The sequence below is a fragment of the Enhydra lutris genome, unplaced genomic scaffold, assembly GCF_002288905.1.
Source record: "Enhydra lutris kenyoni isolate GAN:26980312 unplaced genomic scaffold, ASM228890v2 scaffoldscaffold39, whole genome shotgun sequence".
NCBI lineage: Eukaryota > Metazoa > Chordata > Mammalia > Carnivora > Mustelidae > Enhydra > Enhydra lutris.
In genome coordinates this window covers 25,409,965-25,429,685 of record NW_019154123.1, presented here as the reverse complement: position 1 = coordinate 25,429,685, position 19,721 = coordinate 25,409,965, and the positions used below count along the sequence as shown (strand labels likewise).

General features: G+C 44.9%; 1 protein-coding gene across 6 annotated transcripts in view; it reads left to right on the top strand.

Moving 5' to 3' along the window:
* The window catches only part of LOC111154981 (myosin light chain kinase), a 174,293-nt gene extending 156,071 nt beyond the window's left edge, over positions 1-18,222 (top strand). For 4 of the 6 annotated variants that reach the window (XM_022514943.1, XM_022514945.1, XM_022514948.1 and 1 more), the window contains 5 exons: positions 3,194-3,346; positions 5,884-6,007; positions 11,814-11,943; positions 13,586-13,717; positions 16,171-18,222. In XM_022514943.1, the coding sequence (XP_022370651.1) occupies positions 3,194-3,346; positions 5,884-6,007; positions 11,814-11,943; positions 13,586-13,717; positions 16,171-16,415 (784 nt within the window). In that variant the 3' untranslated portion in view covers positions 16,416-18,222. The remainder of the gene's footprint in view (positions 1-3,193; positions 3,347-5,883; positions 6,008-11,813; positions 11,944-13,585; positions 13,718-16,170) is intronic. The other 2 variants (XM_022514949.1, XM_022514947.1) reach the window with 1 other exon arrangement.
* Positions 18,223-19,721: the final 1,499 nt, after the last annotated feature.

The window sequence follows — 19,721 nt, the reverse complement described above, 5'->3', positions numbered from 1 at the left end:
AAACTGACAGAAGGCAGATTAACAAGAGAAAAAAAAAACAGATTTAATTATGTATATATGCATGGGAGTTCACAAAGAAATGATTCAAGAAGGTATTTAGAATTGGGGGCTTACATACTATTTTAAAGAGAGCAAGCAAGTAATTGTAGAGAAGTAACTAGACCAAGGAAAAGAGGTTTGGGGCTTCTGGAGGAGGAAAGTTGTGAGAAGGTGACTAGGAAATGTGTAGTAAGTAAGGGTTGTTTAGCAAGGTCTGTTATGAAGATGAGTCTCGTCTTTCTGGGAAGGGAGAGAACGTATTTACAAATGGAAATTTATGTTACCGTAATAAAGAGAAATGTATGTCCTGCTTTTAGATTGAAAGGGAGGGCAAAGAGCTAATTGCCGTCAGCTCAAAACATTCTTTATACCAAAGTGGCATATTTCAGAGTGACATACTCTGATCCCCTTCAATTAAAGAAATGAGATAAAACTAGGAAGAGGGGGTGGGTAGTTGTGTTTTTTAATGCTAATGTTAATATGTTTATTGATTGGGTTGATCAACCCAACCATATGTGATCCTTATGCAAATTTTAGCAATAAAAAGCCCAAATAAGAAAATTAAAAAAAAAAAATCCTGCCAAATCCCACCACCAGGAAACATCACTGAAATTCCGACACTCTCTTTGTCATCATGCTCTGCATATATGGCAAGTTTTATTTTAGAGACATACTCTTTAACAGGAATTCTGTGGGAGCTCGGCAGGCAAGGAGCCAGCCAGGGCTGGGGGTATTTCCGATGGATGGGCTGCCAGAAAGGAGTGCCAGAGGCGAGGACACTCTCCCCAGCTGTGAACTTTACAGAGATTAAGCCCTATCTTTGCAGGATTACAGTCCCTAATTAGGAAAAGAGGTTTACAGAAGGGGCCGGTGCAGCATTCCGCAGCAGGGTTGTCTGCTCTTCTGGCAGTCTTTGGAATGCTACAGGACTTTCCCCCTCTTTGTTTCAAATGGAAAATGTAAAGACGGAAGGAGGCACCTAGCCAACAAGCAAGAATCAGGCCGCTTTCTAGATGGGGCTAGCTGGGATCGCACAGAATCGCAGAGATGGGGAGAGCTGGAAGCCCCTAGGACTTCTAACCCAGCACCCTTGGTGGAAAAAGGGGAAACCGAGGCCCAAAGAGGGTGTGTGTGTTTGTGTGTGTGTGTGTGTGTGTGGAGGCAGGGCAGAATGGCCTGTAGGTGTGCAGACTTGGGAGTGATTTGCTACCACACTATCTTCATTGTCATGTATAATGAGCCCCATGCCTTCTTCAAACAGAAGGGAAATCGGTGTTTTGCTTTAAGACATCTTAATGCCATCTGCAAAACTCTGTTATTCTAAAATATATTGACTAGGGTGAGATAACTCACATTGCAAAAGCTTTCTTCTTTTTACAAAAGGTATCCTCCAAGGTTTCCTTCCGTGGCAAGCTTGCCTCACAATATTTCAGTGGCTTTTGTTTTACAAAACTGAGTTTGCAGGTGCTGTTGTATTTCATAAGCTGAGTCCGTTTGGGCATAGAGACGCCTCCAGAAGGATTTGCGTTACTGTTTATGATAATGGGTTCTTAAGGATTTGGGGGAAAGGGACATCAGTGACGGCTTCATCTGGAAGGTTGATGGCAAGAAGGCCCTATATTCATCTCATGGGACTCAAGTGAGGTCAGGGCAGGACCAGCTACATAATTTGTGGGGCCCCATGCAAAAAGAAATGGTGGAGTGACTTGTTCAAACGTTACTCTTTCAGTATGACAGCAGCAGATCATTAAACTAAGAGCGAGACCTTCTAAGGGTGGGGCCCTGTGCACCTGTGTAGGCCTGACCCACCTACGAGGTCATCGTAGGTCAGGGTGAATGGCAGGGGGAGGGTTGGTGTGAAGATGAGGTACACAGAAGTGAGAGATTAGGCTGGTAAGCTGTAAACCTGTCCTACTTAGCTTTGAGATACTTGGCCTGACATATTTCATTTGTTACTGGTAAATGTGTCATTCCCGAGGTCACAGATTGGTGAGGCAGTGGGGAAGAACTGTGTAATATCTGCAGTCTTGAACAGAGCTCCTTCCTACGGACCAGGCCTCGTGCCAGAGCTGTACGCCAGGATGGCTTCATCGGCATAGAAATACTGATTAAAGGAGCAGTTAAGATCTAGGCTCTAGAGACAGATGCCTGGGTTCAGATCTCACTGATCGAATCCTTGGGTGAGTTACTTAACCCCACTCTGTGCCTGTTTCCTCATCTGTTAAAGCCGTGAGTTACCTGGGATAGGGGTGGTATTAGGATTGAGTGAGTTCATCTACTTTAAGCTGTTCGCCCAGTGCCTGGCGCATAGTAAATGTTTGCCACCATGGTGCTGTTGATGGAGGAGAAGGAGGAAGAGGAGAAGGAGGATAAGTAAAAGTGGTGACCACTGTAGAGTTAAGTGGTAGGTTCTCCATCATATAGAGGGGGAGAACATGGCACGGAGAGATGAGGAAATTGTCCCAGATCACCCAGAAAATGAACAGACTGTGCCATTTCCTCAGCCTCAGTATCTCTTAGGGAAGCTTTTTGGTTTGACCTGAGTGCCTCAGGCTCACTGGTATAGGCGAACACCAAACCCACGTTGCTGGTTCGAAGTCTGCTGTTCGTCCGTGCTTGCTAAGCACCCTGGGTGTGCTGGGCCCTGTCACTGCTGCTGACAGGGAGGAAGATGAGAGGTAGAAGGGAGCAGGGGCAGCCCGGTGTGTGATGAGTGCTGTACCATGGGACTCGTCCCTGGTGAGGGTGGGCACAGAAAGGAAGGGACTCTTCTACCCAGGAACCTTGGTGACGGTTCTGGGCTTTGGGCAAGAACAGAGGACAGAGAGGAGGTGCCCTGCTGTGTCCTGACAAAACATAATCTGAAGTAAATTCCTTCCCCTCAGCCTCACAGGCAGATGGTAATAAGAGGCATTGACACCCCAAAAGTGCAGTGAGCCCTGAGGAGAGTCAGGGCCACAAAAGCCTGGGGAGCCACACTCTCTCTCCTTTTCTCTGGCAGGAGGAGAGGCAGGCACAAGGGTATTATGGGTGCACAGCTTTGCAGGCCCTCACTCTTGACCTCAGTGACACTCGCTTGGTGGGGATCGTCCCACCCTGCCCTCCTTGCCAACACCCATGCCCATTCATCTGCTGTCCCACTCTTCTCTTCCAGGGTTAGTGGACTTTCCCCCTTCATGGGTGACAACGATAATGAAACCCTAGCCAACGTTACCTCAGCCACCTGGGACTTCGATGATGAAGCGTTCGATGAGATCTCTGATGATGCCAAGGATTTTATCAGCAATTTGCTGAAGAAAGATATGAAGTAATGAGTTGACATTTCCATCTTTTCCCCTTCCCCACTCCCTAGACTGGGGTCCGGAAGCAGGGACTTCCTTTATCCTCTCCCCTGAGGAGGCAGGGAGGACAGGTACTGCAAGTAGTGGGGAGGGGAAGGGGTCTTCCTAGGCCCCCTGCTCCCCAGTTCCAGACACCCCACTGGTCTTTAGAAGCACAGAAACCTCACTCAAAAAGCAGCCCTTGACGGATGTTGCAGGGAGAGGAATAGCTTGCTATGTGTGAATAATGACAGCCCTTTTAGTTTTCTGTGTGTGAGTTTGGCTGTAGCCTGGCTGAAACCTCAGCCCCTCTTCGGGGGTTACTCGGGAAGTATCCTGTTTGAGGCCCCTGATCATACTCCTGGGCTAATCTGGCTTGGTGTTTTTTCCATATCTCAATGACTTAAGAACCACAGGCCTGAACAAGGAAACTTCTCCCACCGGCCCAAATGAGGCTGTGATTTCAGACCGCTGGCTCAGCCTTGTTCCCGCGTGGCCTCTGGCCCCCCTCACCGTGCAGACTGTGCAGTTCCTCACCTCTGCCCTGGGGGCTGCTGGGAGCTGCCCACGTGGTCGGTGGAGGGACACATAAAACTGTAGTGACCACTGGGAGGCCAGTGTGTTTGGTCACATGGATGGCCTAAGGCCATGAGAGCAGGTCAGACACACCAGGTGCTCTTAGGTGTTCCCATGGGAGAGGAGTGGAGCTGGGGAGGCTAGGGCAGAGGCCTCGGGTGTGGTTAGCAGAATTCGTGGGTGAGGACTCTCCACGTGAGGGAACTGGTGAGATGACAGCAGGGAGGTGGGGAGGCGGTGCGTGTGTGGGGAAAGCTGGCCTGCCCCAGGGAAGGGAGCAGCGGCTGCCAGGTGAGAAGAACTGGCCCACTGGGTGCCTCACCCACTCTGTAACAGGTGGCCAGATGAGGCAGGGCCTGGCTCCAGGAGTGCCTCCCCACCACCACCACTAGCATCTGGCTTTGCCCTAGAAGGGTGGTGTTGAATAGGTGGGGTACCAGAGGATGAGAAGGGGAAGGGTGGCCCAACTCCACAGGCAGGTGACTGTGGGGTGCGGGCTCCACCCTGTCTGCGTGGCCCACAGACCCCCTGAGCCTACCAGTTATCTTTCTCTCCACCGGAAGAAATCCTGTTTGGAACCAAGATCCTGGTGCCAAAAGAGCAGAGTTGAGGGTCTCTCAGATGGCTCTGATTTTCTGGTTCTGTGTCCACCTCTCAGTCCTTTTGAGCTACCTCAGGCCAAACTCCTCCAGAAGCTACATCCACTCCTTCCCTGAGATCATCATGGCATTTTGTTTCACAGCCTTTGTAGCAGAAGTAGGCATGACCCAGGTAGAATCTGGATGTCGTGGGGCCCTAGATTCCCTTTCAGTGGAAGTGATCCTCACTCTCAGGTGCTTCGTGGAGATGCAGACCTCCTTCCTAGTAACACTACACTAGTCCAGGATGGCCTTTGTCCATCAAGCTTCATTCACTGAAGATTTGGTAAATGAGAATATATATATGTATATACACACACACACACACATATACATATACATACACACACACACACACATACACACACACGTTTTCTCATCTGACCTCAAATTGATTCAGTAATGAGCTGTGCGGCCCTTTGGTGCTCATAAAATGGATTCGCCAAAGAACTGATTTCAAATTATCAAGATACTCAAGTCCCATAAACTCTTAAATGTAGCATCTCTTTAACCAGAAATCTCCACCTATCCACACTTTTAAAAAATATTTTTATATTATAAAATCAGTACATGTGAATTGTAGAAAATTTGAATATAGGAAAATTAAAATAATCCATAATTCCTTTATCTAAAGATCACTGCGTTTTGCTGGAATTAGCAAATTTAATTATACTCATTTTTCAATGTATGTTAACATTGGTTCTTTGGGCTTTATTAGTCCTATTACAATTAAGGTGATGGCCCTGAATTATTTCTAGAATCCCAGAGCTTTCAGAAAGATTAAATGAGTTTGAGTGCAGTTTCGAAGGTTGTCGTAAGTCGTAGGTTGTATGTAGGACAAAACCTGACACTCAACCACACCATAAGACATGAGAGCTCAGTGATTCTCAGAGATTTCAGCCTAATGTTTCACTCTTCCCTCCACCAGACAAGGAGACAGAAAGATTAGAGTCCACAGCCCCCTGACCCCCTGTGACCAGTAGAATGACCCTACCCTAGAATATCATTCTCGGATGTGTCTGCCCTTACCCTTCCTAGACCCCAAGGGCAGGTCATGAGACTCCAGTTGCTTACTTGGTGGTTAGGCCTTAACACTTACCTATTCTGGGTCTAGTCAGTGTAGCCCAGACCAAGAGAGTAAAAGGACCAGGAGCACAGTGACCCTGATCGTGGTGGATGAACTGGGAAGAGAGAGAGCCCCGGGCTCTGCCCAGTGTGACCAAGGACAGGTGACCTCCCATTTCTGATCTGACCAGCAGTCTCTGAGGTCCCCTCCTGCTCAGAAATCCTCTGATCTCTGCCTCCATCAGAAACCGCCTGGACTGCACCCAGTGCCTTCAGCATCCATGGCTAATGAAAGACACCAAGAACATGGAGGCCAAGAAACTCTCCAAAGACCGTATGAAGAAGTACATGGCAAGAAGGAAATGGCAGGTAATGAGGGTGTCGCTTTGGACTCGAATGTTGCCCCTCACATTTGCTTTATTGGAGCTACCCGCAATCCAAAAATATTTACATCTGTTTCTGAGATAGTCTGGGACCAAGACTGACATTTCATGTCTTTGTGGCTAGGGTTGAGCAACATCATCTTGAAGACTATTTGGCAAGCCTGGAGAATGTGACCTCCTTAAAGACAGTATGATGGCCTTACATTTCTTTATAGTGAAGGAGGAGGGCACAGGATCTACAAAGAGAGATAAGGTCCCCACCACCTAGGGAGATTGTGTGTTACTATGTGTCCTTGGGTGAGTGACAACCTTCCCATGCCTTCGTATTCTCACCTGTAAAATGGGGGGTAATAGTGGTAGCAACATCACAGCATTGTTGGGAGAATTACACGAAGTAATCTTCATCTGGCCTTGGGAACATTGCATGGCACGTAGTTAAGTGTTCAAAAATGATACCAGTAGCTCATATGAAGGGCTGGCCATGTCAGGAAACATTCAGAACACTTTCTGTACAGTCTTTTAATCCTGGGAGGCAGGTACTATTATTTTCCCCACTTTACAGACAAGCCGAGGCAGAGAAAGGTTAGGAAAGTCACCAAGGATCACGTGGCTAGTAAATGGGAGAGGATTCAAACACAAACCTGGCTCCAAAGTACTGTCTTAGCAATGGCACAAAATTGCCTCTGATTAATAGCAGCTGGATGAAATTGTCATCCAAACCACAGAGAACTTGTCATCAGCTATGTTATTTTTATTATCACTATTAGTATTACAAAATTTCTGGGCTATGGTTTCTATACTCCGGTACACGGTTTCTATACTCAAGGAATGTTAGTGTAATGGGGCACTGAAGCAAATGGACATAAAAGGACATAATGCACACCAAGAATCATAAACTATCAGTATAGCCTTCCATGGCCATATATGTGAGTGTAGATGGGAGAAGGGAGCCAGTCACCCCGGCGTTGGATGTGGTTGTGAGGAAATGCTGCCAGGGGCAGGACTTTGAAAGTGGTCATGGAACTTGGGCTCGAACAAGAGAAGAGGGGATATAGCATATTTGGGAGAGAAGGTGCGGAGGTCCTCACCCTGATAGGAGCAGTGTCCTTTAGCTGGGCAGCCAGGGGAATTGGCGCATTTAAAACTGGTCTGTGTGGCAGAGAAGGAAATCTCTGTTTTAGGGACAACTCAGAGACTGGTAATTTGCCATACAGCATGATTAAACCGTGGTCACTAAATCCTCAAAAAGCACAACTTCACACACAGGTGGAAAGGAGCAGAAGCGAAGGGGGCGGCGCTTAGGGGGTGTGGGTTTAAGGGACCACTGCCCCCCTGTGTGGCTCAGCCAGGACTCCCCCCACAATGAGAGTCAGTTCCTGGTTAGCCCCCGGTAAAGGTTTAGGGGGACTTCTTGGCTCCCTCAAGTGCCAGGTGACTTGGAACACCTGTGTTGCTTAACTTATCTTCCGGTATCAGGATCCAGTGAAATCAGAGTAACTAATGTTCTTAAAACAAAAAGGCGTCCACAAAATCAAAGTTGGCTTTATTAACGATCCTATGGCTGGTGTGGGAGTGGGGTGGTCCTACGTGCAGGGAGTCCCATTGGGTTTCGCTTGGACAACAGTGTGGGGTTAAGAGGCAGCCTTATCACTTCAGGTTCTCTGGGAGCATCGACACATCTGTTGATGAACCAAAGCCAGGAAGGATCTGAACCCAGGGGACAGGGACAGAGAAAAGGAAATGGGAGAGGAAATAAATGGAATTTTTTAGTCCGATGGGTCAGGGAACCATGATCTGTGCTGATATTTTAAATCACTTAAATTTTTTTCTACTTGTTAACAGTGTAACTAGCCATAAGGTTTTCCGGAAGTGAGAAGGGAGAGAAAAGGATAGAATTCAGAGGAGGAATCTTTTTTTTTTTTTTTAAAGATTATTTATTTATTCATTTGACAGATAGAGATCACAAGTAGGCAGAGAGGCAGGCAGAGAGAGAGAGAGGAGGAAGTAGGCTCCCCGCCGAGCAGAGAGCCCAATGCAGGCCCGATCCCAGGACCCTGAGATCATGACCTGAGCAGAAGGCAGAGGCTTTAACCCACTGAGCCACCCAGGTGCCCCCAGAGGAGGAATCTAAATTTCATATCTTCTTATAGGTAGCAGCGTTTGGAAATGGGTTTTCCACAAAAATAGCGGTTAGGTCTTACAAACATACACACGAAAGTAGTCTAGAAAATCCCATGCCATTCAAGATGTCCCTGAAGCATAAACTCTCTGATAATGGCTCAGCTGCATCTACCCATGCACATTTTTTACCCCAGATACAAGGACCTTAGCACACCCCAAACAGGGCCTTCCCTCTCAGGGCAGCTGAGGTTGTGTTTGGGGGGTCAAAGTGCAGTGGAATAAAATGGGGTGGACTGTGATGGAAGGGAAGGGCCAGGGCAGACATGGATGGCCCAGAAATCTCTATGGCTGCACAAGAGTAGGTTCCTTGCTATCGTTCTGGTGTGGTTTCCATAAAGGGCCCAGGAAGAAGGAAGTAACATGAGAGCAAATCCCTATAAGTAAGGCAACCTGTAGATGACTACTCATGTCATTGATCTTAGAAGGAAGTTATTCTGAAAGAAGGTACATTTTTTTATTTAAATGAAAAAGAATCTTAGACATGGTGAGCAGTAGCACTGAGGGTGAGTTGAACAGGGTAACAGGGCTGCTGCTTGTAAAACTGGAAGTGAAGGACTGGGAATTAGAGGCCTGTGGGCAGCCATCTTTATTTTCTGAGACCCACAAAAACTCCATCAGTATGGTCCATAGGCCCATAGAGAAGAAAGTTTTGACTCTGGATAGCAGGAGTACTCTTGTCCATCACATTTGGATATTATGTACTTGTCAGGTGATGCTGGAGTCTCAGAGCTGTTGGTATATATGTAGGGTCTATGATGGCTGGCTGGCTCTAGGGAGACCAAATTGCTCCCACTGTGCCGGGGCCTCCCAGCTTTAGGCCCCTGAAAGACTTTCATCCTGGGAAAGCCCTCAGTTCTAGGGAAACCCAGGAGGGTCAGTCACCCTCGCTGGCTCTCCCAAGAAGGGAGTCTGTGCAGCATTAGGGAGACCAGTACAAACAGTGCCTGCCTGGAGCACAGGAACCCAGCCTTGGCAATTGCCCTCAGACAAGAAAAAGACTTCCTCAAAGCAAGGATGGAACTTAGGGAATTGAAACTAACTTTCTTGATGTTCCAAAAATTTCTAAAAGTCTTAGTAAAACAGCAACCAATTTTTAGCCCAAAGGCATGAAACCAGAAGACTCGAATGTACAGATCTCTTTCTTTTTCAGTTGTGACAATTTCTCTGCTGATTTTTTTTCATAAGTCAGTTCCCAAAGATTGAATCTGATATAGATTATTTTTAAGATTTTCCCTATTAATCACTTCTTTTCTCCCTGTTTTAGAAATTATATGCTGTAATACACTATCTGATGGAAAATTTCCCCCTATGGGTAGCCTATATGTTTGTTAATGTGTATTGGCTCCCTTCTCTGAAATACTCTTTTATCTGCCTTTTTCCGGCAACTTCATATTAGTCATTTTGTTAATAGAAGAGGAAAGACTTCCTTATTCGACACCACACAAGTGAAGATAGTCGTGATCAGTCACAATCCAGGCATTTGGAATTAGGGAGCCCATGGGCTCACGGGGAGTGTTTCCTGCTACATAGTCACATGTATGAATCAGAGTCTCTCTGCAGAAGACTGGAGCTATAGGGAGATTCAAATCTTCTGGTTCAAGAACATGAGGTCCACAGAGGGGAACTGATTTACATAGTAATGTCCCTTTGTTGAGAACGAACTCTCTGAATCCAGTGATTCCTGGCCCAGGCAAACCGCTCTGTGTTCGATAAAGGGAATCAAGAGCCAGAAGGACTGAGTCTGAGAGTTTGGCGGACCTGGGAATAGTCTGGTCTGACATTGACTCCATAGGGAAGGCTGTCGTGGCTGGTGCCTCCTCTTCCTGCCCATTCCTGAGGTCAGGATGACCTCCCATGGGACGAGCTGGGTCTCCCCAGCTAGCACAACAAATAGATCAATAATGTCACTAGGAATAGCCTTTCTCAGCAGAGCATACAAGACTGCCATGTGGGCTCAGTCTGCAGGTACACTGAAGAGTGCAGAGGCCCCATGGCCCTGCAGGGAGCTAAGTTGGTCCACTGTCCTCTCTCACCTTCTTCCTCCACCCCCACTTCATCTCTACCACCCCACTTCCAGAACTCTGTTCAGAGGGACGCAGCTTCACCATGGTGACAGAGGGCAGAAACATAACCACACCACAGTGATGTATGCAAGAGGGCTGATGGCCAGGGGACAGAGCAGGATGGAATGTCTGTCCAAAGTGCATGAAGAGAGCCACAAGGATGGCATGTGACAAACAGAAAAGTAGCGGTGGTCATAGCAGATCTCAGCTTAAACCACACACACACACACACACCCTTAAGAGTCCTTAGTGCCCTGTGATTCTTTACTTTCCAAAATGATCTTTTTATGGAAATATCTTGGCTTTCCAGATAGTCCAAAATCGTGAGGCTTTACTGAAATGCTTGAGCGCGTGAAGTTAGTTCAGGAGGAAATGGCTTTGCTGCTGCAGTTTATGGCCCAGTAGGTGAGTGCTAGCCACTGGCCTGTGTGCAGACTGTTTCTTTCCTCTCTTAGGAGCCAGTCTGCAGTGGTGTCTGCCCTCTGGGCACACAGCATCTGGATGCCTGAAAAGCTTTGGGTACAGAGATGGAAAGAGTTGATTATGCCTTCATTTCTTACCTTGTCATTCCACTGACCTTAGAAAAAGGGCAAGAAACTTCACCTGGAGGTGAAACCTTCAAGGACCCGTGGAATAGGAAGGTGAAGGAGTGGCATAGACACTATTGTATATTATAGGGGATTTCCTGACTTAAATCCTTATGCTTGGTAGAATTTTCACAATGCAAAGGAAGTTTTCATCTCAAGTTCTGGCATCCTTTTTAACAGAAATTCTGTCCTCTCCCGGAGTCTCTCATCTCAGAAAAGCAAAGTGCTTCTGCCTTTCATTTCTTTGGGTCCTTCTTTTTGAAGGAGTACATCAGGGAGGAACAGCCCTCTAGAACCTCACTGTGCATTCACAGACTCACAGGCCAGTCAGAGTGTTTCTCAAAATCTCTTAAGTATCTGAATCATAAACAGAACTAAAGAGACCTTGGAGATCATCTTGTCCAACCCCCTCCTTATACAGAGAAGGAAACTGAAGCCCAGAGAGGTTATGGAACTTGCCCAAGGTCAATAGAAGGCGTTTTTCTTTTTTTTTTTTTCTTTTTTCCCCTTCACATCAGGACCTGTGGGATCTGTAGTAACTTTCTCTTGACCAATTACATTCCTATCACTAGTATTGTTTTACGAGAAACAGCCTACTGGGCCCCATCAGCAATAAGTCTTTGGAGCTGTCTCAGCCTGCAGTTGCTTTATATAAACTATCCCTTTTATGGGAGTTGAAGCACAGTATGAAAAGGGTTTTTGTCTCATGTTGACCTTGTTTAGTCACATTAACGCACACATTGGTTCCAGGCCCCATTCCATTCTCCGAACATCTTCTGACAGGCTGATAGTACTGAGCAGAGCAAGGTTGGGCTCACTCCTCCGGCAGATCCTCGGCACTTGGGAGGCCCTCGTTTCAGGGACAGCTGCCTCTCCTGGGCTAGGCTCTTCTCCCCGAACCCCACTGCTCAGCTGGAACTGGGGACGCCACCTGAGTCCAACCCCGGTGTCTGTTTTCCAGAAAACGGGCAATGCTGTGAGAGCCATTGGAAGACTGTCCTCTATGGCAATGATCTCAGGGCTCAGTGGCAGGAAATCCTCAACAGGGTCACCAACCAGCCCACTCAATGCAGAAAAATTAGAATCTGAAGGTAAGGAGCTCCAGGAAGATTTTTCTCCAGCCAGCTGGTGAGAAAGGAAGGGTTGGGGGATGGGGGGACATTTTGAGGTTTTGGTCCGGGGAGGGGTGGTTTGTTGTTGTTGTTTTAATAATATAAACTACAAGGATTAAAGTCTGAACTAATTTTAGGTTGCCCTGACAATAATTACTAAGTCTACTAGTTATTCTTTAACTGTTTAACATTAAGTTTAACTATTTTCAGAGGGAAAGTTATTTGTCTAATAGAACGAGATGACCTCCGCTATTCTCCTCCCTATATTTTACGTAAGAATTAGTGAAGACTTCATTAAAAGCTTTCTTTTTTCTCATTACAAAAGTGATATTTGTATATTGATAGGTAAACATAAAAAAAAAACATATAGTATCTTTTTAAAAAAATATTCTTCCATATTCTTACTTCGGGTTTTTCTTTTAACAAATGAACTATAGTCCATATTCCTTTGGCATTTTTCAGGATGCTGAAACATGTCATTTGAACGGGGTAGACTGTGCATGACGGGGCTCCTCCTGGAGACCAATAGGGTTAGTTATTTGCACACCATCTTCGAGACACTGCCCTGACCATCTCCAGGAAGGGCTTGGCCTCTTCCTGCTCCAGAAACATGTAGGGTCTGGCCCTCATCTTCTTGAGGTGCCTCATTTCGCCAAAGATACCCCCTACCTCCTGCTGCCTGGTGTTTTGGTATCCGAAGTTGAGAAGCTGAGTCTCGATCCCTCCTGTGCGTAAAAGCAGGGTAACTGGTGAGGCTGCTTGCTGGGCTGCTCTGAGGGAGTCGGGGATATAGTGTGCAACACACGGGCCTGGTTCCTCCTGACCCACGCTCCCCAGATGACCCAGAAATAGCCTGAAGGGAAGAGAGAGGATACAGGAGCCCCCCGCTCCCCAAGTACAGCTTTTCCCTGGACCAATCCTAAGTCCCTGGTCCATGGTCATACAATAGGAAGGCATGTAAGTGTGGACAGAAATCCGGGCGGGTTGAAGATGCATCTAGGACCCAGCTCCTCCTTCCCAAGGAGCAGGCCTGCTGCTGCAGGAGGAGGGCAAAGGGGTGACAGAACAGGAAGGCTGGTGTGGTTTGTCCTTCTTAGATACCCTCCACTGAATCCTGAAACAGCATGGAATGCAGCCAAAAATCCTTTTTAAAGATTATTTCCTTTTTCAATGTGTCAGCATAAGGGAAGGGGGGAGTCCAGACATTTCCGCAGTTTGGTCACAGTTCTCTCTGCTGCCAATAGCTTTTGGCAGCAGGCCAACCTGTCCCCAGGAGAAAGGTGTGTTTGATTCAGTCCCCTAAGCCGCATTATTTGCTGAATTTTAGCAACTTTTTAAAAAAAAAGCTTATTTTTTATTTTATTTTATTTTATTTATTTGACGGAGAGAGATTACAAGTAGACAGAGAGGCAGGCAGAGGGCGAGGAGGAAGCAGGCTCCCCGCTGAGCAGACAGCCTGACCCAGGGCTGGATCCCAGGACCCCGAGATCATGATCTGAACCAAAGGCAGAGGCTTAACCCACGGGGCCACCCAGGCTCCCCCCAAAAAGCTTTCATAAATGAGGGATGAGGAGAGAACGGGGAATGAAGAACTGATCGCATTTCCTTCTCTGTCTCCTAGAAGATGTGTCTCAAGCTTTCCTTGAGGCTGTTGCTGAGGAAAAGCCCCATGTAAAACCATATTTCTCTAAGACCATCCGTGATTTAGAAGTTGTGGAGGGAAGCGCTGCTAGATTTGACTGCAAGATTGAAGGTAAGTTGTAGCTTTTTTTTCCCTTGACTACGAAAGGGGTGTGGTGGACTGGTGAGCCCTGCTGCGTGCCCCAAGCAAAATGTCCATTCTGGGCAGCCGGGCTGTGAGGACAACTGGGTGAGGAGTTGGCCTACTGCTCCCAGCTTCCCCTCCTGAAGGTTGTTGCCATTCAGTGACTCACCTAGGACACCTCTGCCATTTCACATCCTTACATCAGCCACTAGACTCAAGTTAAAAGTGGTTTATCACGGACCTATTTGGCTATGGAACACACTTAATGCAATGAGCTTTGCAAGCTTCTGGGAAGCGTGTGAACTGTCCACAAGAGTCTTCAAAGGAAGAGTATGGGATGGGGAGCCGGTGGCCCTATTGCTCATCCTCGAGCTGTGTGACTTAGGGTGGTGATCTAACTCTTCTGAGCCTTAGGCCTTTAACCTTAAGATGACATCTAATGCCTGCGTAGCTCTGGGGATGCAGTGAGAGGACGTATGTGGAAAGGGGGAACCTTTAAATCCGTTCAAGATGTCACGAAGTCAAGGGAAAAGCTGTGGGACTGGTAAGTGCAGAGAGTGAGAACACCATGTTATTCCAGATGGAGGGAAGCCGGGCTCCAGGTGCCTATGCCACCTTCCCCATGCTTCTCTGCCTGCCGAGAATAATGTGGCTGTAGAATTGTGAGTTGTTAGTGCTCAAGGGAACTTAAGGGATCTTAGCATAGCGCCTGAGAAGTGAGCAATGTTGGTGACACAAAGCATTTCAGCTTCCAGATGGCAACATTCCAGAAAGATAAGGACAAGAAAAGGCAGGGTTCTTTGTCTCAAGTCTGTGACGATTGTGTGCCAGCCCAAGAGGAGGGTTAGATCCCATTTCAGTCTGACCAAATAAAGCACAAGAGTTCATTAAACAACTTTCTCAAGGCTGCATAGCACAGGACAGCAGTCAGAACAAATCATGCCTCCCACGTTCTAAGATTCTCCAGCAGTGTGACTAGATAATGCCTTTGAAGTAAAGTAACCCAAAGTGAGGAATGAAGAAAGGTTTTCTCCCGCCTCATTATATCTCGAATTGCCTTGTAAATGCAGTGCCTATAATCATCTTTCCCTTTTTCTATTGTTAAAGAAAGGTAGATGTGTTGCCTTTGCTAGTGTGAAAGTGCACCGCTTAGGGACACTGCTGAAAGCTCTGGGGTCAGTGCTCAGAATTGTCACCATCACCACTGTCTTTGGGTCTTCTGAAGTTCTTTTTCCTTTTTAAAAATTATTACAGCATACTGTTATCATTTTTGTACTTTTCTCTTTGGGATTATTTCCTTCATTATTTGCGTAGCTGACTAAAGCACTAAGGAGGAATTAAGGCATATGGCTGGAGTTTTGATAAAAACAAAATCTACTAGAAAAAAATGTTTGAATTCTTAAATTTTTATGTGTAATTTTTATTCTGGATGGGGCTGTAACTTTTTTTCCTATAAAAATATATCCCATACATAATACATATGATGCATATATACACATAAAATATATTTTTACACGTTGAACTTTCCAGAAACATGACTAATAACATAAAATGACGCTGACCAATGTGGTAATTTCCAGTTATTTACAGTTGGTAGATTATCCATCTTTGAATCAGACTAATACTGCCTTTTTTTTTAAGCAATATTATCAGCTCCTCTAACTTATGTATTATAGAGTTTATCATCAGCTTTGAGTTATAATTTACATAACATAAAATTTATCCATGTTAAGTGTACAATTCAGTGATCTTCAGTAAATTTACAGAATTGTACAATCACCACAATCCAATTTAGAACATTTCCATCACCCGCAAAAGATCTCTTGTGCCTGGGGGTTCCTGGGTGGCTCAGTGGGTTAAGCCTCTGCCTTCAGCCCAGGTCCATAATCTCAGGGTCCTGGATCGAGCCCCACGTCAGGCTGTCTGCTAAGCAGGGGGCCTGCTTCTCCACCTCTCTCTCTGCCTACTTGTGATCTCTCTCTCTGCCAAATAAATAACATCTTTAAAAAAAAAAAAAAAGATCTCTTGTGCCCCATTTGTTCTCTTATTTTTTACTTAAACTTATTTAAGTTCAGTTTTTATACAAGATAAATTTTCTGTTCATCCAAGGAGAGGTTTAGCTGTAGGCATGTGGCTGGAGTCAGCGCTGTGTTGCAGGTCGTACTCTAGATCAGTGTAAATGTGGGACACAGTACAGCCCCCACATGGATGGCAAATGGCATGCCTGTAAAGTACCTTTTGTCGGGGTTTCAGATATTACTATTTACAATCTATGCCCATATCCAAATGTAAATCTCAAAAAGACATGCCAAAAGCCAACATCATGACTTCTTTCCTGTCCCCCTTTAATCAACAGAGGCTGCTTAGGAGCTGCTTGCATGAATTGATATGAAACTTTGAATAATGGTTTCTGCAACTTGTGTCCTACCCCTGTGCTGCAGGATACCCAGACCCTGAAGTTGTCTGGTTCAAAGATGACCAGTCAATCCGGGAGTCCCGCCACTTCCAGATAGACTACGATGAGGATGGGAACTGCTCTTTAATCATTAGCGATGTTTGCGGGGACGACGATGCCAAGTACACCTGCAAGGCTGTCAACAGTCTGGGAGAAGCCACCTGCACAGCGGAGCTCATTGTGGAGACCATGGAGGAAGGGGAAGGGGAAGGGGAAGAAGAGGAAGAGTGAAACAAAGCCAGAGAGTAGCAGCTTCTAAGTCATTTTACAAAGACTATTTCTCTAAAGCTCAAAAAATCCAAGATAGTAAAAGCACCTAGTGTGATAGATTCTCTAGTTAGGTCATTTGAGGGTTGACTGTTCAGCAACAGCAGGTGGTACCTAGCAGCAGCTAATGGAGGGCATTAATGTGAATTAGCTGGCCCCTTAAGATACTAGCACAGCCAGATTTCATTTTGGGAAATTACCAGTAACTTGCCTGATCAGTTGATGTTAGAAAGTACCCAAAAGAAATCTTTATCTGGGCAAAGTCATAAATTCCCTAGCTGAAAGCGCTTGTGGAAAACAAGGCCCTGCGCTCACAGCTCGGCCCAGAAGGTCCCTGGAGATGGAGATGTGTCTGTCCCAGCTCCTCACTCCAGAGAACGGCGTCTCCTCTGGTCTGGCAGCACTTCATCCTGAAAGCGGTTGAGCCATTCTAACTTACGAGGCCCATTTGATTCCAAAGTTTACTGTAGACATGCAAACTTTTCGTTTCTCTCCCCTGTTCCACCTGCCAGTTTTGCTGGCTCTGAACTTGCCAGGAGTTTAAGCCCTAAGGACGTGATGCTTCTTAGGCGCTGAAAGACCGGTCCCCTGCTCCTGGATGGCTGGCTTCCTTAGGCAAATAGAATCTCTTTTCTTCCAAAATCAGTAGGAAATCTAAACTTATCCCCTCTTTGCAGATGTCTAGCAGCTTCAGACATTTTTGTAAGAACCCGTGGAAAAAAAAAAAAAATCCTTGCTAATGTGCTTTTCTTCTGAAACCAGGATTCGTATTTGTGCGGTTACAGAATATCAGCTCTGCATGTGTGGTAAGGATTCCTGTGTTTGAATGTATGAAAAACCAGTTTGCTGAAAAGTTAGTCTGAATTATTTATCGGCCACTATGGAACAGATTTCAACTGATGAAGGGCTGTAGAACTGCACGTACTTTGGAATCTCCTTCAGGGTAGTCTGAGTTTAACACACCTTCCATGCCACACAATCGCCAGAGAACTCTACCTACCTTATGGGTTCCACGCTGTTTTCTTCTTGAACGTGCATCAGTCAGGCCTTGCCCCCAACCTTCAAATGTATCCTTAGACCTGATAAATGCACTCAGACTTGCATCTTTAGGAATTTTTCTTTCACTACATCGGCACTTAAATTTTTCTTTATAAACTTTTTGAAGGTCATAAACGAAGACTATAAGCCGATATGCCTAATACATTTCTCTGCGTGTGTGTGTGTGTAACATTCCAAATACTTTTTTCTTTCCCACTGTTTGTAAAGTGCAGCAATTTCATGTTTCAAGGGACTTGTTAATAGTTCCTCAAGAACCAATCTGAACTGACTTCAGTGCAACCCTACACAGTATCAACTTTAGAACTTTGATATTAGTCTTATGTTACCTTCCATTCTATTTTTATCTGCTTTTTGCTGCTAGTTTCAAATCTGCCAGTATTTTTCTTTTTGCTTTTTAAGCAGTTAAACAATTTTTTTTCATAATAGCCACAGTATTGCCACAGTTTATAATAAAGGGTTTTAAAATTTGATTTAGAGCATTTGAAGCTTTTCTTCACTTAGCTGTGTAGCTGTGTTTAGACTATACTCTTTGTGTGCATGTGTGTTGTCGTGTGTGCGCATGTGTGGTGTGTGTGTTTGCTACAGGTTTTTAATGTCCTTGAAATTGTGTTAATGTTCTCCCAGTTTATTATGCCATCGGAATGGTAAATGAGAACACTACAACTGTAGTTAGCTCACAGTTTTTAAATAAAGGATACCACAGTGCATGCTGTTTGTTCAGTCTCTGCAGCCTTCTCTTTCTTTCTATGCCACCAGCTGGAGACTACCCAGAGCGCTCCTGGCTACGACAAACAAAAGCTGTGCTGTATGAATGGCTGAGATGGTTGTGTTTCACTTCGGAACAGAACAACTTACAGAGATCTTGTTCACACCGGGTAGCCTAATTTGCAAATTTTGTGCAAAATCTCTCTTGAGCATCAGTTTGGTTCAATTCTATAGATAACTTCCATACATTCGCTATCTAACAAATCTTCATAATGCTAAGATCTATATGACATTTATGGCATGTGACAAAATCATCATCATCATTAATATTATTAACGAGGGCTTGGTTTGCATTTGTAATTTTGCTGCGGTTTGTTATTGGCAATCAAGTGCTATCTTTCTGTGTCTTGATATTGAAACACTTGTTAGGAAGAAATTCCTGATAACCCTCCTGCTCTATCGGAAATCTGTTATCAGATGGTGAGTCCCGTATGTCTTGAGGGTTCAAACGATATTATAGATACTCTAGAAAGAATCAAGGCATACTAATAAATGTTGGTTAGATGATTCTATGATTCTACAATGTAGTCTGGAGGAAAATAATCCATTGTCCAATTAATAAATATTTCATTTTTTTCATTTTTTTTTTAGGCAACCACAATCTACAAGGGTTCCTAGTGAGGAAATTACTATTTTTAAAGAAAAGGACTTTTTATTCCTTGCTAGGGAAAAACTGACTATAAATATTCTGCACCAGGAAAAAAAAAGACATTTTCTCCCATTCCATTTTCATCCCAAACACATAAAAATTCATTAGTTGCTGTTTACATTGCAGAACTTCATATTAAATGATATTTCTATGTATAATTAAAAAGACACGATGGCTATTGTCAGCTCTAACTTTATATAATCTCTTTTACTTTTTAACCAAAGTGTTTTGAATTTTACTTTTCACATCTTACTGGTTATTAATAAATCAATGCTAATAAGTATCAAGGAGATTAAGGATAATTGAATTCTAAAGAAACTCAATTCTCCAATTTTCAAGTAAATACAAGTAATACTACTGTCTTTACCCTGTAGGAACTCCTTCACTGTATTTTGAAAGGGAGGCTAACATCCTTGCTAGTCATTAAGGAGGCTCTTTTCCCCCTGATTCTTATAAATCACCAAGATTTTAGGTTACTTTGTGGCTGAAACATAATAGACTATCCTGTTATAAGGTCATCATCAAATTCTACTTCCATTATGACTAATATGGTAGCCACGGTCACAAGTGACTATTTAAGCTTAAGTTAATTAAAATAAATAAATTTTCAAATTCAGTTCCTCAGTTGTGCTAACCACATTTCAAGCATTCAGTAGTCACATGTGACTAGTGGCTACCTGATCAGACAGCACAGGTTAAAACTTTCTGTAAAGTTCTATCAGCGCTGTTCCAGATGGACTAGGGAAAAACGAGAACTCCAAATTTTACCTGAACCATGCATATTACTTTTCAAATTA